The 18375-nt window shown below is 43.6% G+C and overlaps 1 protein-coding gene across 1 annotated transcript; it reads left to right on the top strand.

Annotated features, from left to right (window-relative positions):
• The first annotated feature begins 1017 nt into the window (after positions 1-1017).
• On the top strand, positions 1018-16902 carry LOC130297558 (oocyte zinc finger protein XlCOF7.1-like). The gene is made up of 5 exons (XM_056550142.1): positions 1018-1479; positions 6685-6864; positions 9182-9308; positions 9392-10264; positions 15436-16902. Exons 1-5 carry the CDS (start codon positions 1402-1404, stop codon positions 16458-16460), a joined length of 2283 nt encoding a protein of 760 aa, XP_056406117.1. The 5' UTR covers positions 1018-1401; the 3' UTR covers positions 16461-16902.
• Positions 16903-18375: the final 1473 nt, after the last annotated feature.

Below are 18375 nucleotides of genomic sequence, written 5' to 3'. Positions count from 1 at the left end.
GCTCTACTGTGTACACATACAGCTCAGCTACATGTACATTACACATATACAGCTCTACTGTGTACACATACAGCTCAGCTACATGTACATTACACATATACAGCACTACTGTGTACACATACAGCTCAGCTACATGCACATTACACATATACAGCTCTACTGTGTACACATACAGCTCAGCTACATGTACATTACACATATACAGCTCTACTGTGTACACATACAGCTCAGCTACATGTACATTACACATATACAGCTCTACTGTGTACACATACAGCTCAGCTACATGCACATTACACATATACAGCTCTACTGTGTACACATACAGCTCAGCTACATGTACATTACACGTATACAGCTCTACTGTGTACACATACAGCTCAGCTACATGTACATTACACATATACAGCTCTACTGTGTACACATACAGCTCAGCTACATTACACATATACAGCTCTACTGTGTACACATACAGCTCAGCTACATGTACATTACACATATACAGCTCTACTGTGTACACATACAGCTCAGCTACATGTACATTACACATATACAGCTCTACTGTGTACACATACAGCTCAGCTACATGTACATTACACATATACAGCTCTACTGTGTACACATACAGCTCAGCTACATGCACATTACACATATACAGCTCTACTGTGTACACATACAGCTCAGCTACATGCACATTACACACAGCTCTGCTGCAGACATATATAACACACACATACACAGCTCTGCACCACGCACATCACACACACACAGCTCTGCTGCATACACATAACTTCAGCTCATCCAGCAGCGATCACAACCAGCACAGCAGAGTCCTGCATACACTGAGCAGATGAGCCTAGAGCAGCAGCCCCCGATCATGTGACACTTTGTCTCCTCCCACTTCCTCTACGTGACTGATCACATGACGGTGACATCATCGCAGGTCCTGTAAGCGCAGGTGAAGTATGGTTGTGTCTATTTATGGGGGGCAGGTGGGGTGAGTGTTTTCCTTATGGAGACGCCATTTCTGTGAAGATTTATATCTTGTCTTTGTTATTCATGTCTCATACTGCGCTGTGATTGGTCGCTATGGACAGGTTCATTTATCTGTTTTGTCAGTCAATAGACCATAGATATTCTTCGGCCTCCTCTTTGTTTACATGGGTCGGTGCCTCAGTATTTCATACACCTGGCAGCGGCTGTACAGTGTCTGGCAGCCTCCTCTCATTCCTCCTCTCATTCCTCTAGTATTGTCTGTGAAGTGATAACAGACGCTTCTATTATATTTTACATTTCAGTTTTTTTTTTTTGTCTCCTCTTCTTCCCTTCAGGTTTCTCCAATCCAGAATCCTCTGCTGATATCTTCTATATAAGAGAATTCTCCTGGATGACCCATCAACCATGGAGAGAGACAGGAACAAGATGGCCGACAGGATCATAAACCTCACCCTACAGATACTCTTCCGGCTTACTGGAGAGGTGAGGGATTCTGGGAGTGATGTCACATGACCTCATTCTTATCAATGTGATAACAGATGGCTATGACTGGAGAGGTGAGGGATTCTGGGAGTGATGTCACATGACCTCATTCTTATCTATGTAATAGATGGATATGACTGGAGAGGTGAGGGATTCTGGGAGTGATGTCACATGACCTCATTCTTATCTATGTAATAACAGATGGATATGACTGGAAAGGTGAGGGATTCTGGGAGTGATGTCACATGACCTCATTCTTATCTATGTAATAGATGGATATGACTGGAGAGGTGAGGGATTCTGGGAGTGATGTCACATGACCTCATTCTTATCTATGTAAGAACAGATGGATATGACTGGAGAGGTGAGGGATTCTGGGAGTGATGTCACATGACCTCATTCTTATCTATGTGATAACAGATGGACATGACTGGAGAGGTGAGGGATTCTGGGAGTGATGTCACATGACCTCATTCTTATCTATGTGATAACAGATGGATACGACTGGAGAGGTGAGGGATTCTGGAAGTGATGTCACATGACCTCATTCTTATCTGTGTAATAACAGATGGATATGACTGGAGAGGTGAGGGATTCCGGGAGTGATGTCACATGACCTCATTCTTATCTATGTAATAACAGATGGATATGACAGGAGAGGTGAGGGATTCTGGGAGTGATGTCACATGACCTCATTCTTATCCATGTAATAACAGATGGATATGACTGGAGAGGTGAGGGATTCTGGGAGTGATGTCACATGACCTCATTCTTATCTATGTAATAACAGATGGATATGACTGGAGAGGTGAGGGATTCTGGGAGTGATGTCACATGACCTCATTCTTATCTATGTAATAACAGATGGATATGACTGGAGAGGTGAGGGATTCTGGGAGTGATGTCACATGACCTCATTCTTATCTATGTAAGAACAGATGGACATGACTGGAGAGGTGAGGGATTCTGGGAGTGATGTCACATGACCTCATTCTTATCTATGTAATAACAGATGGATATGACTGGAGAGGTGAGGGATTCTGGGAGTGATATCACTTGACTTCATTCTTATCTATGTAATAACAGATGAATATGACTGGAGAGGTGAGGGATTCTGGGAGTGATGTCACATGACCTCATTCTTATCAATGTGATAACAGATGGCTATGACTGGAGAGGTGAGGGATTCTGGGAGTGATGTCACATGACCTCATTCTTATCTATGTAATAGATGGATATGACTGGAGAGGTGAGGGATTCTGGGAGTGATGTCACATGACCTCATTCTTATCTATGTAATAACAGATGGATATGACTGGAAAGGTGAGGGATTCTGGGAGTGATGTCACATGACCTCATTCTTATCTATGTAATAGATGGATATGACTGGAGAGGTGAGGGATTCTGGGAGTGATGTCACATGACCTCATTCTTATCTATGTAAGAACAGATGGATATGACTGGAGAGGTGAGGGATTCTGGGAGTGATGTCACATGACCTCATTCTTATCTATGTGATAACAGATGGACATGACTGGAGAGGTGAGGGATTCTAGGAGTGATTTCACATGACCTCATTCTTATCTATGTAATAACAGATGGATATGACTGGAGAGGTGAGGGATTCTGGGAGTGATATCACTTGACTTCATTCTTATCTATGTAATAACAGATGAATATGACTGGAGAGGTGAGGGATTCTGGGAGTGATGTCACATGACCTCATTCTTATCAATGTGATAACAGATGGCTATGACTGGAGAGGTGAGGGATTCTGGGAGTGATGTCACATGACCTCATTCTTATCTATGTAATAGATGGATATGACTGGAGAGGTGAGGGATTCTGGGAGTGATGTCACATGACCTCATTCTTATCTATGTAATAACAGATGGATATGACTGGAAAGGTGAGGGATTCTGGGAGTGATGTCACATGACCTCATTCTTATCTATGTAATAGATGGATATGACTGGAGAGGTGAGGGATTCTGGGAGTGATGTCACATGACCTCATTCTTATCTATGTAAGAACAAATGGATATGACTGGAGAGGTGAGGGATTCTGGGAGTGATGTCACATGACCTCATTCTTATCTATGTAATAACAGATGGATATGACTGGAAAGGTGAGGGATTCTGGGAGTGATGTCACATGACCTCATTCTTATCTATGTAATAGATGGATATGACTGGAGAGGTGAGGGATTCTGGGAGTGATGTCACATGACCTCATTCTTATCTATGTAAGAACAAATGGATATGACTGGAGAGGTGAGGGATTCTGGAAGTGATGTCACATGACCTCATTCTTATCTGTGTAATAACAGATGGATATGACTGGAGAGGTGAGGGATTCCGGGAGTGATGTCACATGACCTCATTCTTATCTATGTAATAACAGATGGATATGACAGGAGAGGTGAGGGATTCTGGGAGTGATGTCACATGACCTCATTCTTATCTATGTAATAACAGATGGATATGACTGGAGAGGTGAGGGATTCTGGGAGTGAAATCACTTGACTTCATTCTTATCTATGTAATAACAGATGGATATGACTGGAGAGGTGAGGGATTCTGGGAGTGATGTCACATGACCTCATTCTTATCAATGTGATAACAGATGGCTATAACTGGAGAGGTGAGGGATTCTGGGAGTGATGTCACATGACCTCATTCTTATCTATGTAATAACAGATGGATATGACAGGAGAGGTGAGGGATTCTAAGAGTGGTGTCACATGACCTCATTCTTATCTATGTAATTACAGATGGATATAACTGGAGAGGTGAGGGATTCTGGGAGTGATATCACTTGACTTCATTCTTATCTATGTAATAACAGATGGATATGACTGGAGAGGTGAGGGATTCTGGGAGTGATGTCACATGACCTCATTCTTATCAATGTGATAACAGATGGCTATGACTGGAGAGGTGAGGGATTCTGGGAGTGATGTCACATGACCTCATTCTTATCTATAGAATAACAGATGGATATGACTGGAGAGGTGAGGGATTCTGAGAGTGATGTCACATGACCTCATTCTTATCTATGTAATAACAGATGGATATAACTGGAGAGGTGAGGGATTCTGGGAGTGATGTCACATGACCTCATTCTTATCTATGTAATAACAGATGGATATGACTGGAGAGGTGAGGGATTCTGGGAGTGATGTCACATGACCTCATTCTTATCTATGTAATAACAGATGGATATGACTGGAGAGGTGAGGGATTCTGGGAGTGATGTCACATGACCTCATTCTTATCTATGGAATAACAGATGGATATGACTGGAGAGGTGAGGGATTCTGGGAGTGATGTCACATGACCTCATTCTTATCTATGTGATAACAGATGGACATGACTGGAGAGGTGAGGGATTCTGGGAGTGATGTCACATGACCTCATTCTTATCTATGTAATAACAGATGGATATGACTGGAGAGGTGAGGGATTCTGGGAGTGATATCACTTGACTTCATTCTTATCTATGTAATAACAGATGAATATGACTGGAGAGGTGAGGGATTCTGGGAGTGATGTCACATGACCTCATTCTTATCAATGTGATAACAGATGGCTATGACTGGAGAGGTGAGGGATTCTGGGAGTGATGTCACATGACCTCATTCTTATCTATGTAATAGATGGATATGACTGGAGAGGTGAGGGATTCTGGGAGTGATGTCACATGACCTCATTCTTATCTATGTAATAACAGATGGATATGACTGGAAAGGTGAGGGATTCTGGGAGTGATGTCACATGACCTCATTCTTATCTATGTAATAGATGGATATGACTGGAGAGGTGAGGGATTCTGGGAGTGATGTCACATGACCTCATTCTTATCTATGTAAGAACAGATGGATATGACTGGAGAGGTGAGGGATTCTGGGAGTGATGTCACATGACCTCATTCTTATCTATGTAATAACAGATGGATATGACGAGAGGTGAGGGATTCTGGGAGTGATGTCACATGACCTCATTCTTATCTATGTGATAACAGATGGACATGACTGGAGAGGTGAGGGATTCTAGGAGTGATTTCACATGACCTCATTCTTATCTATGTGATAACAGATGGATACGACTGGAGAGGTGAGGGATTCTGGAAGTGATGTCACATGACCTCATTCTTATCTGTGTAATAACAGATGGATATGACTGGAGAGGTGAGGGATTCCGGGAGTGATGTCACATGACCTCATTCTTATCTATGTAATAACAGATGGATATGACAGGAGAGGTGAGGAATTCTGGGAGTGATGTCACATGACCTCATTCTTATCTATGTAATAACAGATGGATATGACTGGAGAGGTGAGGGATTCTGGGAGTGATATCACTTGACTTCATTCTTATCTATGTAATAACAGATGGATATGACTGGAGAGGTGAGGGATTCTGGGAGTGATGTCACATGACCTCATTCTTATCAATGTGATAACAGATGGCTATAACTGGAGAGGTGAGGGATTCTGGGAGTGATGTCACATGACCTCATTCTTATCTATGTAATAACAGATGGATATGACAGGAGAGGTGAGGGATTCTAAGAGTGATGTCACATGACCTCATTCTTATCTATGTAATTACAGATGGATATAACTGGAGAGGTGAGGGATTCTGGGAGTGATATCACTTGACTTCATTCTTATCTATGTAATAACAGATGGATATGACTGGAGAGGTGAGGGATTCTGGGAGTGATGTCACATGACCTCATTCTTATCAATGTGATAACAGATGGCTATGACTGGAGAGGTGAGGGATTCTGGGAGTGATGTCACATGACCTCATTCTTATCTATAGAATAACAGATGGATATGACTGGAGAGGTGAGGGATTCTGAGAGTGATGTCACATGACCTCATTCTTATCTATGTAATAATAGATGGATATAACTGGAGAGGTGAGGGATTCTGAGAGTTATGTCACATGACCTCATTCTTATCTATGTAATAACAGATGGATATGACTGGAGAGGTGAGGGATTCTGGGAGTGATGTCACATGACCTCATTCTTATCTATGTAATAACAGATGGATATGACTGGAGAGGTGAGGGATTCTGGGAGTGATGTCACATGACCTCATTCTTATCTATGGAATAACAGATGGATATGACTGGAGAGGTGAGGGATTCTGGGAATGTATGTAGTGATATTAATGTGTCTCTCCATACACAGGATTACACAGTAGTGAAGAAGTCCTCTAGTGGGCGCTCTCTGGCCCCTGTGTATGAAAGATGTGGAAGAACCCTGAGCCCAATCCCGGGGCCCCCACCTCCCTCCCTGATACATGAGGAAATGGATGAACAGAAGATCCTAGAACTCATCAACAAGATGATGGAGCTGCTGACTGGAGAGGTGACCCTGCTGGGACATTATACAGTAATGGAGGGGTCTGGTGATGACTGGAGAGGTGACACTGCTGGGACATTATACAGTAATGGAGGGGTCTGGTGATTACTGGAGAGGTGACACTGCTGGGAATGCTGGGACATTATACAGTAATGGAGGGGTCTGGTGATGACTGGAGAGGTGACCCTGCTGGGACATTATACAGTAATGGAGGGGTCTGGTAATGACTGGAGAGGTGACCCTGCTGGGACATTATACAGTAATGGAGGGGTCTGGTGATGACTGGAGAGGTGACACTGCTGGGACATTATACAGTAATGGAGGGGTCTGGTGATGACTGGAGAGGTGACACTGCTGGGAATGCTGGGACATTATACAGTAATGGAGGGGTCTGGTGATGACTGGAGAGGTGACACTGCTGGGACATTATACAGTAATGGAGGGGTCTGGTGATGACTGGAGAGGTGACACTGCTGGGACATTATACAGTAATGGAGGGGTCTGGTGATGACTGGAGAGGTGACACTGCTTGGACATTATACAGTAATGGAGGGGTCTGGTGATGACTGGAGAGGTGACACTGCTGGGACATTATACAGTAATGGAGGGGTCTGGTGATGACTGGAGAGGTGACACTGCTGGGACATTATACAGTAATGGAGGGGTCTGGTGATGACTGGAGAGGTGACACTGCTGGGACATTATACAGTAATGGAGGGGTCTGGTGATGACTGGAGAGGTGACACTGCTGGGACATTATACAGTAATGGAGGGGTCTGGTGATGACTAGAGAGGTGACACTGCTGGGACATTATACAGTAATGAAGGGGTCTGGTGATGACTGGAGAGGTGACACTGCTGGGACATTATACAGTAATGGAGGGGTCTGGTGATGACTGGAGAGGTGACACTGCTGGGACATTATACAGTAATGGAGGGGTCTGGTGATGACTGGAGAGGTGACACTGCTGGGACATTATACAGTAATGGAGGGGTCTGGTGATGACTGGAGAGATGACACTGCTGGGACATTATACAGTAATGGAGGGGTCTGGTGATGACTGGAGAGGTGACACTGCTGGGAATGCTGGGACATTATACAGTAATGGAGGGGTCTGGTGATGACTGGAGAGGTGACACTGCTGGGACATTATACAGTAATGGAGGGGTCTGGTGATGACTGGAGAGGTGACACTGCTGGGACATTATACAGTAATGGAGGGGTCTGGTGATGACTGGAGAGGTGACACTGCTGGGAATGCTGGGACATTATACAGTAATGGAGGGGTCTGGTGATGACTGGAGAGGTGACACTGCTGGGACATTATACAGTAATGGAGGGGTCTGGTGATGACTAGAGAGGTGACCCTGCTGGGAATGCTGGGACATTATACAGTAATGGAGGGGTCTGGTGATGACTGGAGAGGTGACACTGCTGGGACATTATACAGTAATGGAGGGGTCTGGTGATGACTGGAGAGGTGACACTGCTGGGACATTATACAGTAATGGAGGGGTCTGGTGATGACTGGAGAGGTGACACTGCTGGGACATTATACAGTAATGGAGGGGTCTGGTGGTGACTGGAGAGGTGACACTGCTGGGAATGCTGGGACATTATACAGTAATGGAGGGGTCTGGTGATGACTGGAGAGGTGACACTGCTGGGAATGCTGGGACATTATACAGTAATGGAGGGGTCTGGTGATAACTGGAGAGGTGACACTGCTGGGAATGCTGGGACATTATACAGTAATGGAGGGGTCTGGTGATGACTGGAGAGGTGACACTGCTGGGACCTTATACAGTAATGGAGGGGTCAGGTGATGACTGGAGAGGTGACACTGCTGGGACATTATACAGTAATGGAGGGGTCTGGTGATGACTGGAGAGGTGACACTGCTGGGAATGCTGGGACATTATACAGTAATGGAGGGGTCTGGTGATGACTGGAGAGGTGACAATGCTGGGACATTATACAGTAATGGAGGGGTCTGGTGATGACTGGAGAGGTGACACTGCTGGGACATTATACAGTAATGGAGGGGTCTGGTGATGACTGGAGAGGTGACACTGCTGGGACATTATACAGTAATGGAGGGGTCAGGTGATGACTGGAGAGGTGACACTGCTGGGAATGCTGGAACATTATACAGTAATGGAGGGGTCTGGTGATGACTGGAGAGGTGACTCTGCTGGGACATTATACAGTAATGGAGGGGTCTGTTGATGACTGGAGAGGTGACACTGCTGGGAATGCTGGGACATTATACAGTAACACCACTGGAGGGGTCGGGGTGATGACTGTATCATTATGTGTCAGGTTCCTATAAGGTGTCAGGACGTGGCGGTCTATTTCTCCATGGAGGAGTGGGAGTATGTAGAAGGACACAAGGATCAGTACAAGGATCAGGTGATGATGGAGGATCAGCAGCCCCTCACATCACCAGGTAATAGACATGACTATATACACACGTCCTCTCATTATTTGTATGTAAAGAATGAATTCAGTCTCTGTATGTGTTCCCTACAGTCAGATCCAGTAAGAGAACAGCACCAGAGAGGTGTCCCCGCCCTCTTGAGGAGCAGTATAAGGAGGACATTACTACAGGGAAAGATGAGATCTATATTAAAGCTACAGACATAAAGGAAGAGGAGGAGGAGACAGATGTGAGCTGTGATGAGCAGTATAAGAAGGACATTCCTACCGTAATAGATCCGATTTATATTAATGCTACAGACATAAAGGAAGAAGAAGAAGCAGATGTGAGCCGTGATGAGCAGTATAAGGAGGACATTCCTACTGGAATAGATCTGATCTATAATAATTCTACAGACATAAAGGAAGAAGAAGAGACAGAAGTGAGCGGTGATGACCAGTATAAGAAGGGCATTCCTACCGGAATAGATCAGATCTATAATAATGCTACAGACATAAAGGAAGAAGAAGAAACAGATGTGAGCGGTGATGAGCAGTATAATGAGGACATTCCTACAGGGAAAGATCAGACCTATATTAATGCTACAGACATAAAGGAAGAAGAAGAAGAAACAGATGTGAGCAGTGATGAGCAGTATAAGAAGGACATTCCTACAGGGAAAGATCAGACCTATATTAATGCTGCAGACATAAAGGAAGAAGAAGAAGAGACAGATGTGAGCGGTGATGAGCAGTATAAGGAGGACATTCCTACAGGGAAAGATCAGACCTATATTAATGCTGCAGACATAAAGGAAGAAGAAGAAGAGACAGATATGAGCGGTGATGAGCAGTATAAGGAGGACATTCCTACAGGGAAAGATCAGACCTATATTAATGCTACGGACATAAAGGAAGAAGAAGAAGAGACAGATGTGAGCGGTGATGAGCAGTATAAGGAGGACATTCCTACAGGTAACCGCCCAGGTGAGTAGTAACCACTAAATGAAAATAAGAGTCACAGATTGTGTGTCAGGTTCCTATAAGGTGTCAGGACGTGGCGGTCTATTTCTCCATGGAGGAGTGGGAGTATGTAGAAGGACACAAGGATCAGTACAAGGATCAGGTGATGATGGAGGATCAGCAGCCCCTCACATCACCAGGTAATAGACAGGACTATATACACATTCTCTCTCTTTCGGAGGATGGATTCCAAAATGCTGCCATATGTACAGTGCAGCAGAATCCTATTGAAAAGTATAGTCCACCTTGTGAACGAGGGTCTCCATGCTGCTTATATAGGGGGCAGGATCTTCTGTACTGTGCATCTGCAGTGTATGGAGACATCATAGCAGGCAGCCTGCACCCACTAGAGGGACAACTGAAATGGAGCCTGCAGAGGGGAAAACTGGTGATAAGGGACAAAGAAAAGTTATATATAGTCAAGATATCATCTCATCGTGTCATCCCCATGGCCAATATGTAATGTATGGAGGCGGGTTATCGATATGTAATGTATGGAGGCGGGTTATTGATATGTAATGTATGGGGGCGGGTTATCGATATGTAATGTATGGAGGCGGGTTATCGGTATGTAATGTATGGAGGCGGGTTATCGATATGTAATGTATGGGGGCGGGTTATCGATATGTAATGTATGGGGGCGGGTTATCGATATGTAATGTATGGAGGCGGGTTATTGATATGTAATGTATGGGGGCGGGTTATTGATATGTAATGTATGGGGGCGGGTTATTGATATGTAATGTATGGGGGCGGGTTATTAATATGTAATGTATGGAGGCGGGTTATTGATGTATAATGTATGGGGGCGGGTTATTAATATGTAATGTATGGAGGCGGGTTATTAATATGTAATGTATGGAGGCGGGTTATCGATATGTAATGTATGGGGGCGGGTTATCGATATGTAATGTATGGGGGCGGGTTATTGATATGTAATGTATGGGGGCGGGTTATTGATATGTAATGTATGGGGGCGGGTTATTAATATGTAATGTATGGGGGCGGGTTATCGATATGTAATGTATGGAGGCGGGTTATCGATATGTAATGTATGGAGGCGGGTTATCGATATGTAATGTATGGAGGCGGGTTATCGATATGTAATGTATGGAGGCGGGTTATTAATATGTAATGTATGGGGGCGGGTTATGGATATGTAATGTATGGGGGCGGGTTATTGATATGTAATGTATGGGGGCGGGTTATTGATATGTAATGTATGGGGGCGGGTTATTAATATGTAATGTATGGGGGCGGGTTATCGATGTGTAATGTATGGAGGCGGGTTATTGATATGTAATGTATGGAGGCGGGTTATTAATATGTAATGTATGGGGGCGGGTTATGGATATGTAATGTATGGGGGCGGGTTATTGATATGTAATGTATGGGGGCGGGTTATTGATATGTAATGTATGGGGGCGGGTTATTAATATGTAATGTATGGGGGCGGGTTATCGATATGTAATGTATGGAGGCGGGTTATCGATATGTAATGTATGGAGGCGGATTATTGATATGTAATGTATGGAGGCGGGTTATTAATATGTAATGTATGGGGGCGGGTTATGGATATGTAATGTATGGGGGCGGGTTATTGATATGTAATGTATGGGGGCGGGTTATTGATATGTAATGTATGGGGGCGGGTTATTAATATGTAATGTATGGGGGCGGGTTATCGATATGTAATGTATGGAGGCCGGTTATCGATATGTAATGTATGGGGGCGGGTTATTGATATGTAATGTATGGGGGCGGGTTATCGATATGTAATGTATGGGGGCGGGTTATTGATATGTAATGTATGGGGGCGGGTTATCGATATGTAATGTATGGGGGCGGGTTATTGATATGTAATGTATGGGGGCGGGTTATGGATATGTAATGTATGGAGGCGGGTTATTGATATGTAATGTATGGGGGCGGGTTATCGATATGTAATGTATGGGGGCGGGTTATTGATATGTAATGTATGGGGGCGGGTTATCGATATGTAATGTATGGGGGCGGGTTATTGATATGTAATGTATGGGGGCGGGTTATCGATGTGTAATGTATGGGGGCGGGTTATTAATATGTAATGTATGGAGGCGGGTTATTATGTAATGTATGGAGGCGGGTTATTGATATGTAATATATGGAGGCGGGTTATTGATATGTAATGTATGGGGGCGGGTTATTGATATGTAATGTATGGAGGCGGGTTATCGATATGTAATGTATGGAGGGGGGTTATTGATATGTAATATATGGAGGCGGGTTATTGATATGTAATGTATGGAGGCGGGTTATCGATATGTAATGTATGGAGGCGGGTTATCGATATGTAATGTATGGAGGCGGGTTATTGATATGTAATGTATGGAGGCGGGTTATCGATATGTAATGTATGGAGGCGGGTTATTGATATGTAATGTATGGGGGCGGGTTATCGATATGTAATGTATGGGGGCGGGTTATCGATGTGTAATGTATGGGGGCGGGTTATTGATATGTAATGTATGGAGGCGGGTTATCGATATGTAATGTATGGAGGCGGGTTATTGATATGTAATGTATGGAGGCGGGTTATCGATATGTAATGTATGGAGGCGGGTTATCGATATGTAATGTATGGAGGCGGGTTATCGATATGTAATGTATGGAGGCGGGTTATCGATATGTAATGTATGGAGGCGGGTTATCGATATGTAATGTATGGAGGCGGGTTATTGATATGTAATGTATGGAGGCGGGTTATTGATATGTAATGTATGGAGGCGGGTTATTATGTAATGTATGGAGGCGGGTTATTGATATGTAATGTATGGGGGCGGGTTATCGATATGTAATGTATGGAGGCGGGTTATCGATATGTAATGTATGGGGGCGGGTTATGGATATGTAATGTATGGAGGCGGGTTATCGATATGTAATGTATGGGGGCGGGTTATCGATGTGTAATGTATGGAGGCGGGTTATCGATATGTAATGTATGGGGGCGGGTTATCGATATGTAATGTATGGGGGCGGGTTATTGATATGTAATGTATGGGGGCGGGTTATCGATATGTAATGTATGGGGGCGGGTTATCGATATGTAATGTATGGAGGCGGGTTATTGATATGTAATGTATGGAGGCGGGTTATTGATATGTAATGTATGGGGGCGGGTTATTGATATGTAATGTATGGGGGCGGGTTATCGATGTGTAATGTATGGAGGAGGGTTATTGATATGTAATGTATGGGGGCGGGTTATCGATATGTTATGTATGGGGGCGGGTTATTGATATGTAATGTATGGGGGCGGGTTATTGATATGTAATGTATGGGGGCGGGTTATTGATATGTAATGTATGGAGGCGGGTTATCGATATGTAATGTATGGGGGCGGGTTATCGATATGTAATGTATGGGGGCGGGTTATCGATATGTAATGTATGGGGGCGGGTTATCGATATGTAATGTATGGGGGCGGGTTATCGATATGTAATGTATGGGGGCGGGTTATCGATATGTAATGTATGGGGGCGGGTTATCAATATGTAATGTATGGGGGCGGGTTATCGATATGTAATGTATGGGGGCGGGTTATCGATATGTAATGTATGGAGGCGGGTTATCGATATGTAATGTATGGGGGCGGGTTATCGATATGTAATGTATGGAGGCGGGTTATTGATATGTAATGTATGGAGGCGGGTTATCGATATGTAATGTATGGGGGCGGGTTATCGATATGTAATGTATGGGGGCGGGTTATTGATATGTAATGTATGGAGGCGGGTTATTGATATGTAATGTATGGGGGCGGGTTATTGATATGTAATGTATGGGGGCGGGTTATCGATATGTAATGTATGGGGGCGGGTTATCGATTTTGTTCTTTTTTCCATCTTGGATACAGTCCCAGGAGACCTCATTTTATGGCTCATTCATCAGATTTGGATTCAGACCGTTCCACTATAGATTTACTTACCTTTTATTGGGATCTGTTTTGCCCCCAGTGTTTTAGTTAATAAATCCCTTTTTGTACCTGTTACATTTACATCACGATTTCAAAATACGGTTTTGTATCAAAATGGGAGATTAAGAAAAAAAAAAAACTGACAAAAAAGTTTGTTAAAATTGCATTGATAAAAAAATGTATACGGTTGTTATAAAGGTCAGGACTTCCACAACCAGGAGATAGGCCGGAGCCGTCCTGACAGACATGATGGCCATAGTAGTACCACAGCACAAAGGGACGGCTCCTGCACATTCCAAGGTTGCGGGAGTCTGTGGTGACTCTGCGGGAGCGCAGGTACTACTCCTCCCATCATGGAACAGAGTCTGTATTACCAGCGCTGAGGCCTGAGATCCACTGCGATCGTAACTTATAAGCCTGTGAAGCGGGCAGCATGTCACTCAGATCACCAGCGGGGATTATAAAATCTCTGCACTTTAACTTCATATTTCCCGCTGGTAGCCCTGATTGGTCGGCACCGATTGACCAATTGGGGCTCCTGGCAGAGAATATGAAGTTAAGAGATTTTATAATCCCCACTGGGGAACGTAGCGGAACGGCTTGCCACCTGCTTCCCTGGTTTTTAAGAAAGGGGTACTGTGCCCCTAGACATCTTATCCCCTATCTCTTGATCGCGGGGGGCCCCGGGAGTCTCTCCTGCAGCACCCCCATTCACCAACTGCACGAAGCGAAGAACGCTCTGTGGTTGACGGGTGATACAGGGCCAGAGTATCTCTGATGTCACGGACCCGCCCCCTCAATGCAAGATTATGGGAGGATAAGATGGGAGGATAAGATGTCTAGGGGTGGAGTACCCCTTTAAGATCGCGGGAGTGAGACCCTGTTTGATCAGGCCCTGTACTACTCCCAACATGGAACAGATTTTGTTCCATGATGGGAGTAGTAGTACAAGTGGTCCAGCAGAGTCACCACAGCTGCCCGCAGACTCCCGAGAGTACTACTACTCTTACCCAGAAAACAACTGGATACATCTAGGTGTGCAAGTTCTTGTATGGTAGGTCAATGTATACGGATTTCAAATAGAAACCCTTAAACTATTTATATCGACATGTTTTATACTAATATAATTTTCAGGGTTATGTTATTCAAATAATAATAAAATCTGTGTTATTCTCTGCAGATTCTTGTAGCAGGAGATCAGAGGAGAATCTTATATCTTCAGATTATAAAGCAGATGATGATATCACACAAGATACATATGAAGAACATTCTATTATCCCAGATACACCCTCAGCCCTTCACAGCCAAGATCTCTCATCTCATCCTTATATACAGGTCCTGTCTTCTCAGTCATCACAGGATGTTCAGCAAAATATAAGTCACGGAAGTAGTGTTGGACATCAGAAAGATTGTGCAAAGGAGAAGCAATATTCATGTTCAGAATGTGGAAAGTGTTTTAACCGGAAATCAAATCTTGATAGACATAAGAGAAGTCACACAGGAGAGAAGCCATTTTCATGTCTAGAATGTGGAAAATGTTTTCCAGAAAAAGCGAATCTTGTTAAACATGAGAAAATTCACACAGGAAATAAGCCATTTCCATGTTCAGAATGTGGGAAATGTTTTACAGAAAAAGGAAATCTTGTTATACATCAAAGAAGGCACACACAGAAGAAGTGTGTGAAGGAATTTTCATGTCCAGATTGTGAAAGATGTTTTACTGGAGAATCATATCTTGTTCTACATAAGAAAATTCATGCAGAAAATAAGCCATTTCTATGTTCAGAATGTGGGAAATGTTTTACAAAGAAATCTAATTTCCTTACACATAAGAGAACTCACACAGGAGAGAAGCCATTTTCATGTCCTGAATGTGACAATTGTTTTCCAAAGAAATCAGAGCTTATTGTACATCAAAGAACTCACACAGGAGAGAAGTCATTTTCATGTCCTGAATGTGACAAGTGTTTTCCAAAGAAATCAGAGCTCGTTGGACATCAAAAAACTCACGCAGGAGAGAAGTCATTTCAATGTGCAGAATGTGGGAAATGTTATAAAAAGAAAGCAAATCTTGTAATACATCAAAGAAGGCACACAGGGTCATTTATATGTCCAGAATGTGAAAAATGTTTTATTGAGAAAGCAGATCTGGTTAAACATCAAAGAATTCACACAGGAGAGAAGCCATTTTCATGTTCAGAATGAGGGAAATGTTTTATGCCTGACCAGCCTTCATTTCAGAATAAGAGGACTCACACAGGGGAGAAGACATATTAATGTTCAGAATGTGGGAAAAGTTTTACTACTAAATCAAACCTTTTTACCCATCAAAGAACTTGCACAGTAAAGACACCAATTTAGTCTTCAGTTTTTGGGGAAACATTTTCATGAAAATCAAATTTGTTTACCATCGAACACACACGGAAGAGAAGACAATTTTACCTTCAGAATGTGAGAAAGTTTTAACCAAACATTCTCTTAACCCCTTAAAAGGGGTACTCCGCTCCCCAGCGTCTGTAACATTTAGTTCCGAATGCTGGGTGCGGGCTTCCGTGGTTGCCCGGCCCCCTTGTGACATCATGCCCCGCCCCTTCAATGCAAGTCTATGGGAGAATTTTTGTGAATAATTCCAAAATATAGTACGAAAATTTTATTCATTGTGCGGTAAAACTTATGCTATTTTGATTCTGTGGGTGGGTACAATTATGACGATACCCAATTTATATCTCTTTTTTTAATGTTCTTTTTCCTTTTTCTTAACAAAATCCTTTTTTCGCCTTTTTTGTGTTGTCATGTTCTGACAGCCATAACATTTTTTTTTTTTTCGTCCATTGTGTAAGGGCTTATTTTTTGTGGGACCAGCTGTACTTTTTATTGGTACTTTTTTTGCGATTCATGCTACCCTTTTGATCTCTTTTTTTTATTTTTTCAAGTTTTGGACCAAAATTTGGGTCTTTTATCGTTTTATTGTACATGTGATTATGTCTTGGTTTGGGCGTATGTTTTTCTTTGGGGGGCTGATAATATAGGATTTTATTTTATAAATATATATTGTGAGAAGGTGAAAGGCATGGTGGTTGATGGGCATTATGTGTCACCATGGTTCCTGGCCTTGGTGAAGTAAGAGCCGGTATTTAGTCAGTGTCTGTGTTGAGATGCAGTCTGACACTGTTGCTGTAGTATGGCTGGAAGGCCAATCCGGGACGGCTCTTACTGGCCTTAAAGGTAACCTGTTTCACTAATTGAGGGGGATTTGCTAGTTGCAGTTCACACTGCAAGAGAGAGCTGTATGTGGAGTTCTTCCTTGCGTTTGCTCCAAGGTTGGAAGCTGGTGAACATCCAAGCTGGAGGCCTGGAAAAGACTTGCTTGATGCCGCATGGCATGGACTCAGGTTTGGACAAACACCTAAGGAATACAGGTGGACTATGGTTACGTTTTCCTTGGTTCTGCATTTAAAGACTGCTATTTGCCAAGTGTGAATAAATAGTCTCCTGAGGTGGGAGAGCTGCCACCCGGGCCCCCTGTATCTCTGCCTCAGGAGGAACTGCTCTAAGTATGAGCATTTTGTGAAGGTAGCTCATAAGCCAAGAATGCGCTTCAAAGATAGGGGTTACCCAGAACATGTTCTTACATCTGCATACTAAAGAGCATCTGATACCCCCAGAGAGACATTATAGTTCCCAAGACAACATGACGAAGGTCAGAATTATACGAGGATTATAGCCACCTATGATGAATGTGCACCACAAACCAGAGAGATTTTAAATAAACATTGGAGTATCCTCAAGATGGATAATGATCTCTCTGAGGAAATATCAGATGCTCCGCAAGTTACATATAGGAGAGGGCGTAGGGCTGGGCGGTATGACCAAATATGTGTATCACGGTCATTTTGCAACTTATGGCGGTTCCACGGTATATAACGTAATTTCCTCCCCCCCAATCATGTGACCCGCGAGCGCTGTTCTGCTCCCCCCCCCCCCCCCCAAAATTATCGGCCCAGCGCTGCGCTGTCCCAGCTATCGGGGTACTAATCACATGTTACCCGCAAGCGCTGCCCTCCTCGTCCTACTGTTTGTTGCGGCCGCCGGCGCTGGAACTCTATACTGTGCGCTGTAT

This window comes from Hyla sarda, chromosome 1 (assembly GCF_029499605.1).
Source record: "Hyla sarda isolate aHylSar1 chromosome 1, aHylSar1.hap1, whole genome shotgun sequence".
NCBI lineage: Eukaryota > Metazoa > Chordata > Amphibia > Anura > Hylidae > Hyla > Hyla sarda.
The sequence above is the reverse complement of the archived record's forward strand: the minus strand, read 5'-3'. Positions and strand labels throughout refer to the sequence as shown.